We start from the raw sequence: 21,103 nt of genomic DNA on the forward strand, positions 1-21,103 counted from the left end.
GGGAAAATTTTGAATCAGAGGGAAGAACTGATAGGGTTTCTTGTGTAGATGAGAGAAGAAGTTTAGTGGAGAGCTGGCTTGAGATGGGAGTATGTACAATTTCTCCCTCGTAAGAGAAAGGAAGGCAGAGTACATATGCATAAGTGTACATAACTTGTGGTTGGGGGAACTTGTGGAAGGTCTTGATTCCTTCTGTATTTTTCAGTGAAATAGTAACAGATTATCTATTAAAATTCAGGATGGAGAGGGTAAGGAAAGAAAAAAAAATCTGAAATAGTAGTCTAGAAGAATGAGGATATATGGATGAGAAAAATGTGGTGTGATTGCTGGGCAGTATTAGAGGCCTAGTTGAGGTAAGTGATCATCAATTCAAAGTAAATACAGGGCAGATGGGTGTATTTTTTTCTCGAGACTTTTCAGCTGTATGGATGCAGGTCTGGAGTAGGCAGAGAGTTAGCTTTGACTAGCATTTCGGTATTGCCAGATAAGTACCATGAAGCAAGCAAGAGCAAGGGATTTACTGTAAAGAGAGGCCATGGAATTTCATAAGTTGGGGAAAGAGAGAAGTGAGGACATGAAATAGAGTCAATGAAAGATAGTAGGAACAATGGAGGTCTTCATATGATTGAACAATTGAAGATGTTGCCTGGTGTACTAGAGAGAATGAGCTGGTGGTTTGAAATTTAAATTAAGGAGGGCTTACAGTTAATTGGTAATGCCAGTGTTAAGGGGATGATCATGATCTGAGATACAGTGGAGGACAAGATCATTGGAGCAGAGGAGGTCAAGGAGCTGAGAGGCGAGGTGTTAGATGCTAATTTATATGAATACTGAAATCATTAGGAATTATGGCAATTGTATAAATATTAGAAAGAATGATGGTGAGCCTGAAGTTAATTCTTCAAAGAATCAGGGAGAGTGACGTAGATTGGTAGATAACTTCAACAAAGAGGAGGGATAGTGTGTAGAATACTGTGATGACATGAGATGAAGAGATTGAATACTTGGGGTCTTTAGACAGAGAAAGGAAGAATAGTCTGAAAAGTAGTAATGAGGAAAAAGACCCAATTTCCAGACCCAGTGGTTGGAGAGTGGTATATGAGAAAAAATGAGGGCTTTTTTTTTCCCATTTGAAAGAGCTATAGAGAGAGCAGTGTCCTTGGGAAAACCAGGCTTTAGTTAGAGTAAAAGGTAAAGAGACCATTTAAGAAAGAGAGAGAAAGTAGAGGGACTTTTGCTAAAGATTGACTTTAAAATCCAGAAGCACAGGAATTGGGGGAGGGAGATGGTTACTTGAAGATGGGACCAGAAGAGGGAATTAGAGTCTGGTAATTCTGACCTCTTATGGGAACTGCTGAAAACAAATAAAGGGTATAATGAAGTTAGTCCCTATAGTTTTTAGAATGGCATGTGGTGAGGCTGTAAGTGTTGAGTGGTAGGTAAGGGTGAGGTTCTGTAAGGCCCACTCACAATTCTGGGATCTCCTCTTCACTTTACCAATGGTATTGGGGCTGCTGAAGGAGAAATGGAGGGACATTCATACTCCAGAGATTTGGATTTCTGATGCCCTTTCTTAACTTCAACTGATGGAAGCTGGACACTGGGGGAATGAATGGCCTTATTTGGAACACAAGGAGCTGAATAAATGACCAATTATGAAGTATATTTTATCATCTCCATTTTATACATGAAGAAACAGACTCAGAGATGTAGAGCATCCCGCCCAACGTCTCATGACTACTGAGTAAGGAAATGAACTGGTCTTTTTTTTTTTTTTTTTAATTTTTATTTTTCATTCCCTATTGTTCTTTACAGCCGGTTGTTTTCAGTTTTATGAATGTAACATCTTCTAAAATCCCACTGAAGATCTAATTCGATTTTTTAAAAATAATTAAATCTTTATTGTTCAGATTATTACATTTGTTCCTCTTTTTTCCCCCCATAACTCCCCTCCTCCCAGTTCCCACCCCACCCTCCGCCCTCACTCCTGAATTTTCCACTTCCCCTTCTCCCCCTTGCTATTCATTTGCTTAGTGAAATGGCTGAGAAGGTGTTAAAACATTTACTATATTCTGGCTAACCTCAAATGCTGTGTCTTTCTTAAGCCCCTAAATTAAAGCTGTATATGAGCTTTTCACAGGTTCCAAACTTCCAGGTGTTTTATTTCTCTCTCATTCATATTTCATGTTCTACATTGTGTTGTGTTTTTTAGTGCACTTGAATTTAGTACATTGGAATGAAGGCTCATTAGAGGCAGCAACCCCGTGTTAAATATTTATCTCTGTTTCTCTAGGAGTTCCTAGAACAGTTGTATCTTGCATACAGTGGGTACACAGGAGTATTGGTTAAACTGAGATATGGGATAATCAAAAGAATATGCTAGTGAAGGGAGATGAGAATTTATAGTATCAGAACAGAGAAAAGACCATTATTTTTTATAATCAGGTCATTAATAATTATAGAAAGAGCCATTTTAGGGGTTTGATAAAGGCAAAAGCTAGATTGCAAAGGATTAAGAGTGAGTGGGCACTGAGAAAATGGAGCCAGTGAGGATAGGCAGTTTGTGGTAATGTGGAAGGTGGCTAAACTCTGAAGAAATGGAATATGGTGTGCAGATTTGGAAAGACTTGTGAAAGAAAACCACAAGTCTCTTTGTGTAGTGTTTGAAAGAAAAATGAGTGTGCTGTCGGAAATGCAAGTGCCAAGTTTATTCCCAAGTCATGTGTTTTCATTTTTCACCTTGGCAGCAGAGAAGTACTCCACATGAGCCAGGCCACTGAAGCTAATTATGGGTTCCAGTGTACTGAGGTCACAAGGTTAGCGTAAGTGTGCAAATCACAGCGTCAGAAGTCTTGTAAGCATAACCCTGTTGGGTGCTGGCAAGGGTGATGTTCCGAGTCAATTGAGTTTATGTTCCTCTGTTCCAGTTCATTCTGATGAAATTATTTAGGGAGGAGAGTTACTGAGACAAGTATATATAGATATTTAGGGGCTCTATCCCTTTTATTATGACAGGTATATTTTGAAATGTAAGACATTTAAAACAAACCATTACTTAGTTAAATTAGAATATTTTTGAAATGTATTTTGAAAGATAATTATAGTTTCTGCTAAAATCACTTAATATGAGAACAGCAGAAATATTTAAAGAAACATGGCTTACATTTCTTGATCGGATGCCATAGCAGGGGTGTTGTATATATTTATTTATACAGTGATAGCCCAGAGCTCCTGAAATAAGTGTAGCTATTGGATTTAATTTTCCTGTGACTCTGTTGTACATAACCTTCTCTTACAGACTTTATTGTAAAAAATACAATATCGGAATATTTCTATTTATTCTGTGAGTCTTAACTTCAAATTCAAGACTAAGTCTGTGATTACATAATTAGAAAATACAGTGTGAGGCAAAATAGGTTTACAGTTGTGAGTATGCAGAACAGAGTTGATTCTTGTATTATTATTTGTCATATTATTTTGCATAGAACTAGAAACCTACTTTTGCCCCACCCTGTATATATAAACACAAACACATATACATTTATTTTTTGGCAATTTAATTTTTCAATATTTATCTAGATATTGTATGACCATTACAAATTATAGAATAGTCATTTCAGAAGCCCTAGATTACATTAGAATTAAAAGGGATCATTTGGGCCAAGGTTCTTAATCTTAAAGTCCCTGATATTATAAGCAATTCATAGAGTAGGTTTCATGAGAGTCTTAAGAAGGTATATAATCACCAAAAAACTAACCACTAAAGTAGTCTAGTCATTACTTTTCACAGATAATGAAACTGGAATGAGGAATGGGAATTAAGTCACATGGCCAAGGATACTGCTGTTAGCTTCATAGGACTAAAAGCCTGGTTTTTCAATTCCCAACTACTACTTTAATCGTCCCAGTGGAAATAACAGATTCCTACCAGTTGTGTAACGATTATTTGTCATTCACTTAAGACGTAGTATCTAAAGAAATATTTTCCCCAGTGTGATAAAAAGTTTTAAAATGGAAATGGGACCCTATATGTGGTATATAAAATACTATATACACAATAACTCATGAAAGAAAAATGAGATTTTATCTTCCCTTACCCTTGTTTTACCCTTTCCCTTGTTTTTCATTTTGTATTGGATGTTCTGATCATTGCCTTTGATGAATTTGATTAGAATAAACCAATCTTTTGATCATTCTTTCACTCATTAATTAATTCAACAAATATTTCTTGAGTGTGCTCTGCCAGGCACCATTATTTCTTCAAATAGGTTTTCAAACAATTGACATGTTTCCTTGGTAAAGTTTGTATTCTTCAGGGACATAGATATTAATCAAACATTTACAAAGAAATGTAAGAACAGAGGAAAGAATGAGAAGCACACAGTGCTTTAAGAACAACTGCTAGGAGCACTGGTCTGGGACATTGGGTCAGATTTCAGTTGAGGAAATGGTGTTCAAATGAGAACTTAAGTCAGGAAGGAGTTTGGTAGACCCATGCTCCCTGTAGAGGAGCCAGCTTATTTAAGGATTTCAAAGAAGGATGGTGTGGTTTGACTCAGGAGAGCAAGGGGGGGCGGGGGGAGAGAGAGAAATTCATGCATTGGTAGGGTTCCTAACAGCTGCCAGCTGCCACCCAGGGCCTCCCTCTCTTTCCCCAGCCTGTCCCACCTTCTGTTCAAACTCCTGGAAGAACTCCTGGTCGAGGGGACAATTTGCATACTACGCTTTTATTATATAGATTGCTCATTCATATCGAATTTCCCCATGTCTAAAAAAAATCTCTTCGTAGATGATTTTTTTGAATTAGGATTCAGTCATATATTATATGTAGTTAACCTCTTAATTTAGAGCAGTTTCCCCCCACTTTTACTTTTCATGTCATTGCATATCTGCAGATTTTTCCTTTAGAAGGTCCAGCATTCTGGATTGATTCTTTGTGGTTTATTTTATTGTTCTTGTATACTTGTGCTATCCAATACATTAGCACATGTATGTGGCTTTTGAGCACTTGAAATATGGCTATCTAAACTGAGATGTGCTGTAAGTGTAAAATTCATACCAGATAGTACGAAATAAAGAATAAAAAATATCAATATATTTTTTCATTAATAACTTTTTATATTGACATGTTTAAAGGATAGAGAAAGGTTATTATTGATGACAACAAAATAGTTTTCCATTGGGACTGTCCTATTGTTTTTTAAACTTTATAGAACTTGCAAGCCTTTTTTAAAATTTATTTTTTATTAAATCTTTATTGTTCAGATTATTACAGTTGTTCCTCTTTTTCCCCCCCAGAGCTCTCCTCCACCCGGTTCCCACCCCACCCTCTGCCCTTACCCCCCCCACCCCCACTGTCCTCATCCATAGATGTACGATTTTTGTTCAGTCTCTTCCCACATCTCCCACACCCCTTCCCCCGCCAAGAAATGTCAGTCCACTCCCTTTCTATGCCCCTGATTCTATTATATTCACCAGTTTATTCTGTTCATCAGATTTTTATTCACTTGATTTTTAGTTTCACTTGTTGATAGATGTGTATTTGTTGTTCATAATTTGTATCTTTACCTTTTTCTTCTTCCTCTTCTTAAAGAATACCTTTCAGCATTTCATATAATACTGGTTTGGTGGTGATGAACGCCTTTAGCTTTTCCTTATCTGTGAAGCTCTTTATCTGACCTTCAATTCTGAATGATAGTTTTGCTGGGTAAAGTAATCTTGGTTGTAGGTACTTGCTATTCATCACTTTGAATATTTCTTGCCACTCCCTACTGGCCTGCATAGTTTCTGTTGAGAAATCAGCTGACAATCGTATGGGTACTCCCTTGTAGGTAACTGACTGTTTTTCTCTTGCTGCTTTTACGATTCTCTCTTTGTCTTTTGCTCTTGGCATTTTAATTATGATGTGTCTTGGTGTGGTCCTCTTTGGATTCCTTTTGTTTGGGGTTCTCTGTGCTTCTTGGACTAGTAAGTCTGTTTCTTTCACCAGGTAGGGGAAATTTTCAGTCATTATTTCTTCAAATAGGTTTTCAGTATCTTGCACTCTCTCTTCTTCTGGCACCCCCATAATTCAGATGTTGGTACGCTTGAAGCTGTCCCAGAGGCTCCTTACACTATCTTTGTATTTTTGGATTCTTTTTTCTTTTTGTTTTTCCAGTTGGGTGTTTTTTGCTTCTTTGTATTTCAGATTTTTGACTTGATTCTTGCGATCCTCTAGTCTGCTGTTGGATCTCTGTATAATATTCTTTATTTCAGTCAGTGAATGCTTAATTTCTGGTCCTTGTTCATATACTCGAGGGTCTCACCAAATTTATCGGCGGTTTCTAGAAAATTCTTGAAAAACCTTATGACCGTGGTTTTGAACTCTATATCCAGTAGTTTGCTTTCCTCCGTTTCTGTCGTTTGTGACCTGTTTCTTTGTCTCCACATTTTGGCTGCTTCCCTGTGTTGATAGAGTGGCTTTCTGTGCTACATGTCCTATAGGGCCCAGTGGCTCAGCCTCCCCAATTACCTGAGGTGGACACTCTTGGTGCACCCCTTTGTGGGCTTTGTGCACAGTCTTGTTGTAGTGAAGCCTTGATTGTTTTAGGTATCACTGGGAGGAATTGACCTCCAGACCAATTGGCTGTGAGAATCAGCTGTGTCTATGGTGGGAGAACTTCTGTGCTGGAGACACCCTTATGGGGCAAGACTTGCTTCAGTGGGGCTTTGGTGCTCACTGATTCTCCTCTGAGTGTGTCCCTTATGGATCTGAGGAGTTGTAATCTGGATGGTCCCACTCTGACCACTGGGTACACTGGCTCTTGGATCTCTAAGGAGGTGCTAATTTAGCCTCTGCCTGAGGCTACCCAGCAGGAGCTACGGAGAGGTCTGCAGATTCCTCTTCTTTGTTTGGGGTTTGGAGGTGCCCAGATGAGGTCCAGCTGTGAAACAGTGCAAGCTGCTGTGGGGCCTTGGGCCTTCTTTTGGATGTTCTGGGTCTCTCTGACCCAGCTGCAGTTTGTTGAGTAATTTTAGATTGCAAAGGGCCAGGCCATTTATATGCAAAAGCCTCTGCACACAGCTTGGGTGGGGCGGGGTCTCAGGGAATCAACAGGGCAGAGCAAACAGCTATGGCTGATCCTCAGTCCTACCCTAAGAGGCCCCATGTCTCAGTGTCCGGATAATCACTGCAAGCACCTCTGAGAGAAAGCCGCCCTCGAGTTCCGCCTGCTGCCAGACAGTCCAAGTTTCTCCCCGTATGAGTCTGGGTCCCCAGAGATTTGCCCGGTACTGGAGTTGGGGTCATCGGGAGCTTGTGTCTCCCTCCCGATTGAAAAAGACAACCGCATCCTCAGTTGCCAGCCCTTTCCGCGCGTGCCTCCGTACCTCTGCACTTTATTTCCGCACCTCCTCTGAGTCTCAGTGTGCTTTCTCTTTCCTTCTAGTTGTAGAATTTCCACTCAACCAGCCTTCCTGTGGCTCTGGATGATGTCCGTTTTGTCTTTGAATTGTAGTTTTGAAGTGGTTGTGCGAGGCAGCAATTTCAGGTGTTTACCTATGCTGCCATCTTGGTTTCTTTCTTGCAAGCCTTTTTTACATAAGAAAATATTTTTTATTTTTAGGAAGAAAATATTTTTAAATTACAATTTCAAATAGGAAATTTTTCACTTCAAAAGCCAAGAGAAATTCCTTTGGTGACATTCATCTTCTATGACTACTAGTCTGCTTGGGCTTGCTAAAATTCTATGGACTGGGGGCTTAAATAATAGAAGTTTGTTTCTCACAGTTCTGGTGGCTGGGAAGTCTAAGATCAAGGTGTTGGCTGATTTGATTCTTGGTGAGGGCTCTCTTTAACTGGCTTGCAGATGGCTGCCTTCTCATTGTGTCCTCACATGGCCTTTCCTAGGTGCTTGCAGAGAGAAGGCAGGACAAGGGAGAGCAAGAGAATATAAATGAACCCCTAGGGGTTCTCTTCCTCTTCTTATAAAGTCACTAATGTTATCAGATTAACTCCCCAGTCTCTACCCACCCCTCCCCCCCACTTCATTTAACCTTAGTTACCTCCTAAAAGCCCTGATTTCCAATTACAATCACAGGGGTTGGAGCTTCAACATACAATTTTTTTCAGAGGAAGCGGGTGGGGCAGACAATTTAAATTTATTCCCTGGTAATGAATGACAACTTTAATTTTTAAATGGCATTCACAGTGCCAACACAAATGCTTTTACAGTAGGAATAATGTTTTTTAATACCTCTAACATAATACTGTCCAGGACACATAATTCCTTATTTTTTAAATACCAGGTCTTTAATTGTAGTTCTTGCTGTTTTATTCCTTCCAGTAAATCTTTAGTTACAGTTACTGGGGAAAATTTGTATTCTCACTTGTAATATGTTACAGCTGAAAGTAGTACTAATGAGAGGTGAAACAGTAGCTTTCCATTATAATTTTATTTATAATGGCAGCTGATTAGACTTGGGGTAATATGTGTGCAATAACACTCAGTTGTCCTAAGTAATAATAGCTAACAGTATGTCAGCTATTCTTTTTTAAACACTTTACATTTTTTATTGAGAGCAAGGTGGAGAAATGATCTGTAGTAAAGAAAAGTATTGGAATAGTATACAATAACCAAACTATCTGAGAGGAGGAGCTTATAGATCAGTAAATGCAATGCAGTGTGACAGGTATTATGATAGAAATACATACAGTGTACATAATGGAGGAAGTAGTCACTCCTGTAAGATGGATAGCAGCAAAGAGGGCATGGAAGTGTACAGAGGACATTACAGACAAAAGAAGCAGGCTTAGCAAATGACAGAGCCATGACATGGCTACAAATTTAGGGAATCTACAAGCCATTCCCAATGGCTTAAGAGGAATAGGAGCTATAGCTAGTTATGTAGACTAAGGGCCAGATCTTGGAAGACTTCAAGAATTATGTTAAGGATTTTGGACTCAATTCTGTAGGCAATGAGGAATCACTGAAGATGAATGATATAATCAGATCTGTTTCTGAAAGATCACTTCAGTATTGATTTGGAATGATATATTGGATAAGTAGGAGAAAGGAGGCAGGTGACTTGCAGTAGTCCAGGGAAGAGGTGTCTAGTTAAGACAGTAAAAATTATGATAGAAAAAGGGCTGCAGTCAAAAGATGATAGCAAAGTAGACTCTACAGGACTTTGGATTGATTGGATGTGATGGGTTTGCTGAGCACTGCCTTGGGCTTAGCTGATATTTCTAACCATGGGTCCTCAGTGGCCCCAATGTGAATATTTTTTTTTCATTAATAGCCAAGCTTTAGCACAGGACAAGGTAAGGATTAGCAGGGCAGTGGTGGCTGGTGGGTAAAGATAGGATTTGCCAAGAGAATATGAAGTGTTACACTATACATTCCAGGCTGGGTAAGGAGAAAGTGAATGGGAAAAAGGAGCAATAATGCATGACAAATGGAAGGGTTGAAGGATGAGTTCTCTCCATTAGGTTGGAGATTAGATGAAGGACAAGTTAAGAAAGTAAGACATTTGGAAAGGATAGCATCTGTAGTCAGAGATTGTTTTTTTTGAATTTAATATTATAGTTAGGCTGAGAAATGATAAAGTCCAGGGTATGACTACAGAAGCACATAGCTGAAGTGGGAATGTGGATGAAGATTGTAGGAATTGAGGAAATTTGAGGTAGGTTGTTGCTAATTTATCCTTAGGGACATTTAAATTCCCACGATGATGCTGCTTTGGAGGAGAAAGTAAGCCAGTTGAAAAGTTTTTAGTGAGTTAGGAGGAGTAATTAAAAAGTAGGTGGATGACAATAAGAGGCTGGATACCCAGATGCTATTAACCTCAGAGGAAGAAGGATTTTACATATGAAAATGGAAAAATTAATACTAGTGTATGAGCATGATAGTGGAGCTGGGGGAGTGCTGGTTTCACCTTTGGGCTTTGGTAGATGTAGGAGAAGAGAGTCTCCTCTAGAAATGGCTGCAGGAAGTGGATTCCTGGACGAAAGTATTAGTTGAGGTGAAGAGGTGAGGGAAGAATTCTTTTTTTTAGAGAGTTAGGAGGACGGGCAAAGGGAGAGAAAGAAGAGAGAACAGAGAGAGACATGGATTTGTTGTTCCACTTACTTATGCATTCATTGATTATTGTATGTGCCCTGACTGTGGATTGAACCCACAACCTTGGCATATTGGGACAATGCTCTAAAAAAGTGCTCCACCTGACCAGAGCTGTGAGGGGAGAATTCTGTTGAGATTGTGAGGGAATTTATTCACTATGGAATAAAGATTACAGTATAAATGTTAGGATGAGTTAGTAGTGGAAGGAAGACTTGGACAGGTTAAATAGATGGAGGAAGAAACACATAGTTAGACTAGAAGCTCTGGCATTTTTGAAGAGAAACTTAGGATGACAAGGATAACAGCAATGTTTGGATTGATTTTAGTGAAGTTTATGGGCCTAGGAAAACAGGACCAAGTTGGTATTGTTTACTTGATTATATTAGCAGACTGCAGTCTTTGCTTCCATTTAAATGCCATGCCAGTTGTGAGAAGATTCTTAATAAGGAGGTGGTCATGTTACCAAAAAGCTCTAGTCTAATGTGAAAAGTGTTAAGTGCCATTGTAGAGTATAGACAGAAGTCTATGAAAGTATAGAAAAACTTAGTTCCAGCTAAAAGTCCTGGGCAAGACTTCTTGGAAAAGCTAGCTTTTTACTGAGTTTTAAAGAGTAGGTAGGATTTTAATAAACAGATTGGGATAAAGAGGCATTCTATTTTGGAATGGGTTGAGCAAAGGTATAAATTCAGGAAAATACAGAGCTCATTTGTAGTAATTTCAGAGAATAAAAGTAACTGTAGAGTGTGAGTACTTAGTTTAGTAGAAGTGGATGTTTAAGATAGGTGGATGTTTAAGATAGGTGGACATTTAAGATAGGCATATTAGAAGTATAGAATTTGATACCTGCCTGCGTGGCTCAGTGGTTGAGCATTGACCTATGAACTAGGAGGTCATGGTTTGATTCCCCGTCAGGGCACATGCCCGGATTGTAGGCTCAATCCCCATTGTGCAGTGAGCAGGAGGAAGCCAATCAATGATTCCCTCTCATCATTGATGTTTCTATCTTTCTCCCTCTCCCTTCCTCTCTGAAATCAATAAAAAAATATTTTTTAATAAAATGTAGAATTTGATTTGATGAAAAGGTACAAGGTACAAAGACAGGCTTGTCTTTCTATCTTTATCTTCTGCTGTTCTGCTTGTCCAGCCCTGTTGAACTATTTGTGGTTTCTCAAATAGTCTGTGCTCTATGATGATTCTGTAACTTTGCAGTGTCTTTTGTTTGTTTTGAAAGTCCCTTGTTTGTCAGCCTTGCAATTTCTTCTTTTAAGACTCAGTTGAAATATCATCTCCTCTGTGAAATCCTATCTGAACTTCCTAGGTAGAGTTAGGTGCTTCCTTTTCTTTTCTCCCAGAAAGTGTGTATTTGTCCTATCTATCCATCTGTAGCTCTAGCTCTAGCTCTATCTTTATCTCATCTCTATCACTACATTGCATTTATTTATTGGCTTTCTCAGCCATATGCTTGTGAGCTTCATGAACACTGGGATGATAACATATTTATCTCCAGATCATAGTGCCTCGTGTGTAATGGGTTTGCACATGATTATTCAGTGAATGTTCACTGGATGAAAGAATGGACGAATTTGATAAAAAGAATTAGCTGGGAATATTTTCATGAGTATTGGGGAAGTCTTTCAGAGGGAGTGTGGATGGTAAGAATACTTACCCATGCAGTAATACAGAGTTTGCAGTTTATCCGTATTTGGAGATAAGATTGAGTGGGCAAAGTATGACTAGTTGGCAGTGGAAATTTTGATAAATAATGGAGTTCTAATGAAAATTTCTGAAATCGGAAAGCCCCATTTTCAAACATACTGTTGCTTTTTATTTTGCAGTGCTTCCACTTCTCATTCAGAGAATTCAGTGCATACAAAATCTGCTTCTGTTGTGTCATCGGATTCCATTTCAACTTCTGCAGACAACTTTTCTCCTGATTTGAGAGTATGTATACTGTTTCTAAGTTCTGAAGAAGTATTCTCTGTTAGCTATTTGTGGCCAACACTATCAATGTAACCTTTAACTGAGTAAGCAGGAGATATTCATGGAATATTCTCAAAAGACCTCACTCAATCTTTATAAAATATCTCAGAACAGGCCAGCAAATTGGGAAGTCTTATTTAGTTGAAAAATAAATGTGTAATTCATCTCTACGTTTGATAACTTTTAAGTTCTTAGCCAAAAGATAAGTGATGAATTTCATTGTGGTATAAAATATTTTCATGATTACTCCCATAATGATGGCCAGTAATGGCTAACATTTATTGAGTACTTTCCATGTGCCAAGCATTGTTCTAAGTGCTGTATGAAATATCTCTTATGATAGTTCTACCAGTTCTGTGAGGTAGACTATTATCAATCTATATTCTACACATGATAATAACTAAAATTAGTAACCTGTCCAAGGTCTCATAGCTACTAAGTTTTAGTGCCGGTATTCCAGCTCATGTGTTCTAGTTCTGGAGCTAAATCACTTAAATACCGTGCTATACATCTCATTATAGTTTTTAAGTATTCTCTGTTTATTATAGGCTTTGTTGCTTTGAACCTAACCATATTGGGAATATCCTGAAGCACTTTGTACATTTTTGAATTCATCTTCTTTTCTATAACTGCTTTTCTATGAATAATGGCCAAAATGAATTTCATTTTTAGTGCTAACCCTTAAACTTATCTCATAATCTTTTTATTCTGGTTTAGTAACTGTTTTCTCAGTGTTACACTTTCACAATTTTAACTAAAACATTATTTTCATTAATGAAGTCATTTGCTCTTGAGCTCATATTGAGAATATCTTATTTTATGCCTGTTGTCCCTTCAGGTTTAATATTAGATGCAAAAATAGCCTGAATTATTGATTCTCTTAGCACAAGAGTACCAAGGGAATCTGTTAAATTTATGCGTCAGCTCCATGACTGCAGGAATTAGCTTCATTAGTGCCATATTCAGCATCTTTCTCAACTTTGTGAGGTCCTCAGAATGTTTTTACGTGATGAATGAAGAGACAGTTGTTAAATGTTAAACTAAGGAGAAGATGGCTTTGATTACAAAGGTTAACTGTACTTTCCATAGTAGAGTGCCTAAAGTGACAGAAATAAAAAAAAGAAAATTAATATGATAGCCTGCCTGTTACCTGTTTTGTCATTTTTTTTTGGGGGGGGGGTATAAAAGCCCTTTTATAAAGCCATTTTTAAACAAAACAAAGTTTACAAAAGAAAAAAAAAGATACAGAAAAAGAATAACTTGCTTCATGTCCCAAAAAGAAAAAAAAAAAGTAAAGGGGACAAATGCCAACATGCTCAACAATAAAGGATTCTTTTTCTTATTTTTTAGTACAAAATACAAGCAAAGGATACACATACTTAAAACAGAGCTCAGGAGCAGACACGCAGTCCTGGAAACCCTTCCATAAAGAAAGCAGGAATTTGTTTTTTTGTCTATGCAGGTACATACAGAGACTGGGATATGTAAAAATTAAGTATCACAAAAGACCATCACGCGTCTACCAATGTATGTTGCATCTATAATTCACGAACAAAATCATGTTCATTTCAACCCCATTTCATTTAAATAAAAAACAACTTTTAAATAAAGTGGTTACATTCAAACTTTAACTTCCTTAGTACCATGCTGCAGATCTCAGCACTGTTAAGGTATTGCAAGAACGCCCAACCCTCTGGTGTCTGATCACATATCTAGCAACATTGCAGCATTAAGAAAGGGATGCCCCGGTCTCAGCCCATGGACTTACAATTAAACACATTTACGCAGGTTCCTCTTTTACCCTTCCTGTTCAGAACGTAAAAGATTAAGGACTAAAATTAAGGAAGACTGGGAATTTTAGAGCTGGCAAATGAAGTCTGAAAGATGAATCAAGGCAAACAATTTCTGAAAACGTGGCTGCTGCTTAACCTGACACGTCTTCAAGTCTTTCCTTAAATCTTACAGGAATTAGGTATTTAAGGTTTGCTGCATCATGGTCATGGTAAACAAACTAAGTAGAGCTCTTATTTACAAATCTTGTAACAAATACTTCTGGAGGGAAAAAAGAATTCACTAATTTCCAGAAGACAACAGTTTAATTGCCAGACATATACACACACTCACACACACACACCCACACAATACTTCAGGGGTTTTTATACATGTTATTTAGGGGTAAGCTAAGTACTATACCCACTCCCATCAAAAAAACAAAAAAAAGGTTTACCCTCCCCCCCATAAATCTAGAAAACCCCCCCCTTCACCCCTGATACAAAGTGTATGCACAATGGTGGCATTCCACCAGCCACACAAAGCATGCTCCAACAGATGTCACCAGTTCAGTCACTCTGTTGGCATGGCAACAGGCAGGTTGAGGGGACTTTTGTCAATAGTGGTTAATACACAGTCAGCACCACTGTGAATTTTGTGAACTAGGCTTTGAAAAAAAAGAAGTGTGACTTAGGGATTTGGGATTCAAAAAGTCATTTTGTATCAAGTTTATCCCAAAACCAAGGGAAAATTAATATGATAGCCTGCCTGTTACCTGTTTTGTCATTTTTAAGGACATCTTTGTTAGATATATTGTCGGACTCAATGTACATCGTTTCGCGATTACGTCGCCATCTCCCATTTACTTATAAAAAAAAGTTCCGTCATTTTGATGTATGTACATACAGTAGGCCCTCGGGTCACGTCGGAGATCTATTCCTAACGCGTGATGTAAGGCGATTTTTGATTTTTGCCATCAGTCGGAACCCACCTACATAAGCACCTACGTCACTCACATGGAGCATACACACAGCAGTAATGAAGTGAAACAGTAAAAAAAATTTAAAAGAAAGGTAACAATTCCTGACCTTGTGGTAAATAAATAACAAAAAAAAATAAAGCACATATGTACATACGTCGAAATGACAGAACTTTCTTGTTTTATAAATAAGTGGGAGATGGCGACGTAACCACGAAACGATGTACATCGAGTCCGATGTAATCTGAGGACTGACTGTATGTGCTTTATGTTGTTTATTATTTACTGTGTTTACCATTAGAATACTACTTCTTTTTCAGGGGTATTATGAGCTAGATGAATAACGATCTTCTGAAAACTGGGCCAGTGCATGATGATAGATTCCTTGGTTTGAGGCAAAATGAAAGTAATTGAGGCAATATTATATCTCTGTGTCTTCACAGAGATGTCTTGTAATAAAGACAACAGTCATGTTGGATTAGGGGCCCGCCCTACTCCACTGTATCCTTATCTTAACTAATTACCATGACCCTGTCTGCAGTGACCCCATTTCTCTCATTGTCATAATTAGCTAGCTAATAATAAGAAGAAGAAAGCAAAGGCGAGGCCAGACATCATTATAAGCATGGTCATCTGGGCAGCTTCACCAGTAAGCTATAGTTGCACACTCCCCAGGGAACACTGGTCTATTTCCTGTAGATCACTGGGGAAAGGGATCAAACAAAGAGAAATGGGTGCATGCGCAGTGAAGTTAGGATGACTAGGGGAAGGTGCTTGTCTGTCAGTCTTACCTGGGACAAAGGTAATTGCCTAGGGCAGTGATGGCAAACCTGTGACATGCTTGTCAGAGGTGACACGCGAACTCATTTTTTTGGTTGATTTTTCTTGTTAAATGGCATTTAAATATATAAAATAAATATCAAAAATTTAAGTCTTTGTTTTACTATGGTTGCAAATATCACAAAATTTCTATATGTGACACAGCACCAGAGTTAAGTTAGGGTTTTTCAAAATGCTGACACGCCGAGCTTAAAAGGTTCACCATCACTGGCCTAGGGGTTTTACTGCAAGCTGTGAAATCTTGGAAGGTTAAAAAACTCTGGGCAAAGAATTCTCTCTCTCTTGCCTCTTGCTTTGCTCCTGCTTCCTTGCACTCTCTTGCTCAGTGACCTGTACTCGCCCGTGCGCTAGCCCTTCATGTGACCTTAAGCAGCGGAATGTCCATGCAGACCCCAGATGCAATGGACTGCTGCTGGGAACACAAGCTAAGCTAGCCAGATGCTGGCCTAGACTGTGCTTTAATATGGTGTGGAAACTCTGGGCAGTGGCTTTAATCCTAGCCTCACTGAAGATAAGATTGGACTTCTTCCATGGTGGCATGGAGGAAATGCAACATTGGAAACCCAGGGGTTTAATTCCACAGATATAAATATCACTCATTCTCCAGTGCGAGTCTCAGGAAATTACTTTCCTTGCAACATTGCAAGAATTCCACTTCCACTGGCAACAGCTGGGGACACTGAGGGCACCCCACATTCCCAGATAAGGTCACATTCTGAGGTACTGTCAACTAGGACTTCAACCTATCTTTATCTGTGGGAGGGCACAATTCAACTAATGTTGTGGCCCCACCCCATAACAAAGAAACAGAATTTCCAGAGGATGAGACCCAGAAATCAGGATTTTAAAAAGATTCCCAGGTGATTGTAATGTGCAGCCAAGGTTGAGAACCACTGGTCTATAGTCAGTGGTCGGCAAACTCATTAGTCAACAGAGCCAGATACATATCAACAGTACAACGATTGAAATTTCTTTTGAGAGCCAAATTTTTAAAATTTAAACTATATAGGTAGGTACATTGTTATTAATTTAATTAGGGTACTTCTAAGGCTTAGGAAGAGCCACACTCAAGGGGCCAAAGAGCCGCATGTGGCTTGCGAGCCGTGTTTTGCCAACCACGGGCCTAGATCAGCGGTCGCCAACCTTTCAGACCTCATGGACCAACAGTGGTTCCCAGACCACTGGTTGTCAACCGCTGGCCTAGATAGCCTAATTAGGGTTTATAGGTTAGAATTTTTCTTTTATTACTTTTAGTATTCCCTCTTTATCTGTGATTTTTAACAGTTTTATTATAATGTGTCTTAGGATTGTTTTGAATTGAAATAATGAGATGATCTTGAGCTTCAAGCACTTGGATGTCCAATTCTCTCCCCTGGTCTGTAAGTTCTAATAAACTTTATGCCCCCTTTCCCTTTCTTCACCTTCTGGAACTCTGGTGATTCTGATATTGGTTCTCTTGATGGTGTCTTATAAATCATAGGTTTGCTTCACTCTTTTCATTCTTTTTTCTTTGTTCTCCTCTGACTGGGTTACTTCAAAGTTCCTATCCTTTAATTCACTGATTCTGTCTTCGGCCTATTCTATTCTGCTGTTGGTACTCTGTTTTGTGTTCATTTCATTTATTGAATTCTTCAGCTCCAGAATTTCTGTTTGGTTATTTTTACGATTTCTATCTCAGTTTATTTCTTAATTTGTTCATTTATTGTTTTCTTGATTTTATTTAATTGTCTTTTTTTTTTTTAGTTCATTGAGGTCCCTCAAAACAGCTGTTTTTAATTCTTTATTGGGTAAATCACAGATCTCTGTCTGGGTTCAGTTTTTGGGGTATTGTGACCTTTTGGTGATGTCATGTTCCTTTGATTCTTTATGTTTCTTATAGTTTTGCATTGCTGTTTTGGCATTTAAAGTAGCTGTCACCTCCTCCAATCGGTACTAGCTGCCTTCATGAGGGATTTTTTTTTTTTTTTTGGTCAGCTTATATTCTGGGGCTTTCTCTCACCTTATATGATTGAATACACCTGTTGTACAATTCTTGCTACCTCTTGTGGATTCTTAAGCAGTTGATCTTACAGTAAACCAGGCTAACTGTTGGGAAGCTCTCTTTCATTGTCACAAAGGTGGCAGTACAGCTCATAATTATGGTTTCTCCCTTGCCCACAGACCCCAGCTTTTCTGCATGCACTCCCTATCTGCCTGAGCTTGCTCTTGCTGTAGCCCTCTGAAACATGTACTAGTAAAAGGAGCTAGCTGCAGAGTAAGGTGGGTATGGGTTTGGCACTTGGGGATTTGGGCATTCCTGTGGGTCAGGTGAAGGAATCCTTGGGTGAGGTTTTTTCCGACAGCTTATGGATGGGCTTTTTGCTGGAGTCTAGAACACAGAGAACTGCATCTCTTTAATGCCTTCTGATATTCTCATCTGCCACTTTTCTGAACCCCTTCCTTCTCCAAGTAATGGAGCTTTTGCTTTAATACTCTGAGTTCTGTGGGCAAGAGATGGGTTTCTTTTAGCAGCCCCACAACTGGGGAAGTTGGGTACTTACTCCTCTCCCTTTCCCCCACAGGGAGGGATCCCCAACTTCCTCTTAAGCTGTGCCGCCTCCTGGGCAAGGGTGATGCTGACAGAGTTCCTCTTATCCACTTTGATGCATCAAACTTGTATATATTTTTTGCCCCAGTGGAGTGCTGGAACTTCTGCAGAAACCTGGATTTCTATTAAGGCTTTCCTTTTTTTATATATATATTTTATTAATATTTTACAGAGAGGAAGGGAGAGGGATAGAGAGTTAGAAACATTGATGAGAGAGAAACATCGATCAGCTGCCTCCTGCACCCTCCCTACTGGGTATGTGCCTGCAACCAATGTACATGCCCTTGACCGGAATCGAACCTGGGATCCTTAGGTCCACAGGCCAACGCTCTATCCACTGAGCCAAACTGGTTAGGTCAAGGCTTTCTTATCTGTATGTGCTCACATCAGTATTTTCCTGCAATCAAGAGGGTTGGAGTCAATTCACAGTCTCCTGCTGATTCCACAGCCCTTACCTGGGTCTGGGGTCTGTCTGCCTATTACCTGATGCACTAGTGGGAGAGACTCCTGGCTTCCTTTGCATATGGTGCTGGATTTCAAGGTGCCCACGGAGGCCCTTTTATTTATGGAGAGATGTCAAATTTTAGAAGTTAAAAGGCAACAAAATGAGGGACATCTTATGCTGCCATGATGCTGATATCATTCCTCTTATTGCTTTTTTTAGAATAAGGTGCTCTTTATTCTGTAGCTAAATCTAGAAGTCAGTAGTTCAAGAATTTGTGAGGTGGTGGTTCTCTTTTTTTTTTTTTTTAATTAAATCTTTATTGTTCAGATTATTACATTTTTTCCTCTTTTTTCCCCCCATAACTCCCCTCCTCTCCGTTCCCGCCCCACCCTCCGCCCTCACTCCCCACCCACTGTCCTCATCCATAGGTGCACGATTTTTGTCCAGTCTCTTCCCGCATCTCCCACTCGCCTTTCCCCCCCAAGAATAGTCAGTCCATTCCCTTTCTGTGTCCCTGGTTCTATTATAATCACCAGTTCATTCTGTACATCATATTATTTATTCACTTGATTCTTAGATTCACTTGTTAATAGATGCATGTTTGTTGTTCATAATTTGTATCTTTACCTTTTTCTTCTTCTTTCTCTTCTTAAAGGATACATTTCAGCATTTCATATAATACTGGTTTGGTGGTGATGAACGCCTTTAGCTTTTCCTTATCTGTGAAGCTCTTTATCTGACCTTCAATTCTGAATGATAGCTTTGCTGGATAAAGTAATCTTGGTTGTAGGTTCTTGGTATTCATCACTTTGAATATTTCTTGCCACTCCCTTCTGGCCTGCAAAGTTTCTGTTGAGAAATCAGCTGACAGTCGTTTGGGTATTCCCTTGTAGGTAACTGAGTTTCTTTCTCTTGCTGCTTTTACGATTCTCTCTTTGTCTTTTGCTCTTGGCATTTTAATTATGATGTGTCTTGGTGTGGTCCTCTTTGGATTCCTTTTGTTTGGAGTTCTCTGTGCTTCTTGGACTAGTAAGTCCATTTCTTTCACCAGGTGAGGGAAATTTTCTGTCATTATTTCTTCAAATAGGTTTTCAATATCTTGCTCACTCTCATCTTCTGGCACCCCTATAATTCTGATGTTGGTACGCTTGAAGCTGTCCCAGAGGCTCCTTACACTATCTTTGTATTTTTGGATTCTTTTTTCATTTTGCTTTTCCGGTTGGGTGTTTTTTGCTTCTTCGCATTTCAAATCTTTGACTTGATTCTTGAGCTCCTCTGGTCTGCTGTTGGGTATCTGTATAATATTCTTGATTTCAGTCAGTGTATTTCTAATTTCTTGTTGGTTCTTTATCACAACATTGAGGGTCTCATTAGATTTCTTGAGGCTCTCATCAAGTTTATCGGCAGGTTCTAGCAAATTATTGAAAGCCTTTAAAAGTGCGTTTTTTAGCTCTATATCCTCCATTTCATGTTTTTTTGTCTCCGCATTTTTTATGCTTTCTTGGTGCACCCCCTTGTGGTCTTTGTGCGCAGTCTGGTTGTAGTTAAGCCTTGATTGTTGTCGGCAATACGGGGGGCGAATTGACCTCCAGGCTAACTGGCTATGAGAGTCAGCTGTGTCTGCAGTGGGAGCGCTACTGTGCTGAATCTCTAGGGCGGTGCTAATCTAGCCTTTGCCTGAGGCTCTCTGGCAAATGCCTCTGTGCAGGGCTTGGGCGGGGCGGGTCCCAGGGGATCTATAGGGCGGGCAGAGCGAGCAGTTATGGCTGCTCTCAGTTCCGTCCCCAGCGGCTCTGCCACCACTGCAGACCTCAGAGAGAAAGCTGCCTTCCCGCTTCTCCCGTTTGAGTCTGGGTCCCTAGAGACTCGCCCGGATCTGGAGCTCAGAGTCTGAAACTCCCTCCCGATTGAAAACAACAACCGCATCCTCTGCCTCCGGCCCGCTCCACATGCACTCCGAACCTTATTATTTCACTTCAGCACTGCGCCTCCTCTGAGTCTCGTATGGTTTCCTCTTTCCTCCTAGTTGTAGAACTTCCACTCAGCCAGCCTTCCTGTGGTTCTGTATGATGTCCGTTCTGTCTTTTAGTTGTATTTTTGAAGTGGTTGTTCGAGGCAGCAAGCTCTGGCGTTAACCTATGCCGCCATCTTTGTTCCCGCCCTCCTAGGATTATTTGGTGGTTCTCTTTATGTCATGCTGTCTCAAATATTAATTCTGTGTATGTTATTTTGTATAGTATATCTAAAATTTTATTTATGGAATTACGGAGATATTATAGTTATTGTTATTAGATTATAAGGTGTCATTAATCCCTATATGTTTTAGAGCAGAGAAACAAAACACCATATGAATAGAATATTGTGAGATGAGGTGAAAACTTCTGTTGATATGTCTGTTAAGT

At 39.3% G+C, this 21,103-nt stretch overlaps 1 protein-coding gene across 2 annotated transcripts in view; it reads left to right on the forward strand.

Annotated features, from left to right (window-relative positions):
* The window catches only part of MTMR2 (myotubularin related protein 2), an 85,822-nt gene that overhangs the window by 21,230 nt on the left and 43,489 nt on the right, over window positions 1-21,103 (forward strand). For both annotated transcript variants that reach the window (XM_070425933.1, XM_070425935.1), the window contains exon 2: window positions 11,936-12,041. In XM_070425933.1, the coding sequence (XP_070282034.1) occupies window positions 11,936-12,041 (106 nt within the window). The remainder of the gene's footprint in view (window positions 1-11,935; window positions 12,042-21,103) is intronic.

The sequence above is a fragment of the Myotis yumanensis genome, unplaced genomic scaffold (assembly GCF_028538775.1).
Source record: "Myotis yumanensis isolate MYYU_CA2020_CCGP unplaced genomic scaffold, mMyoYum1.0.hap1 SCAF_10, whole genome shotgun sequence".
NCBI classification, from domain to species: domain Eukaryota; kingdom Metazoa; phylum Chordata; class Mammalia; order Chiroptera; family Vespertilionidae; genus Myotis; species Myotis yumanensis.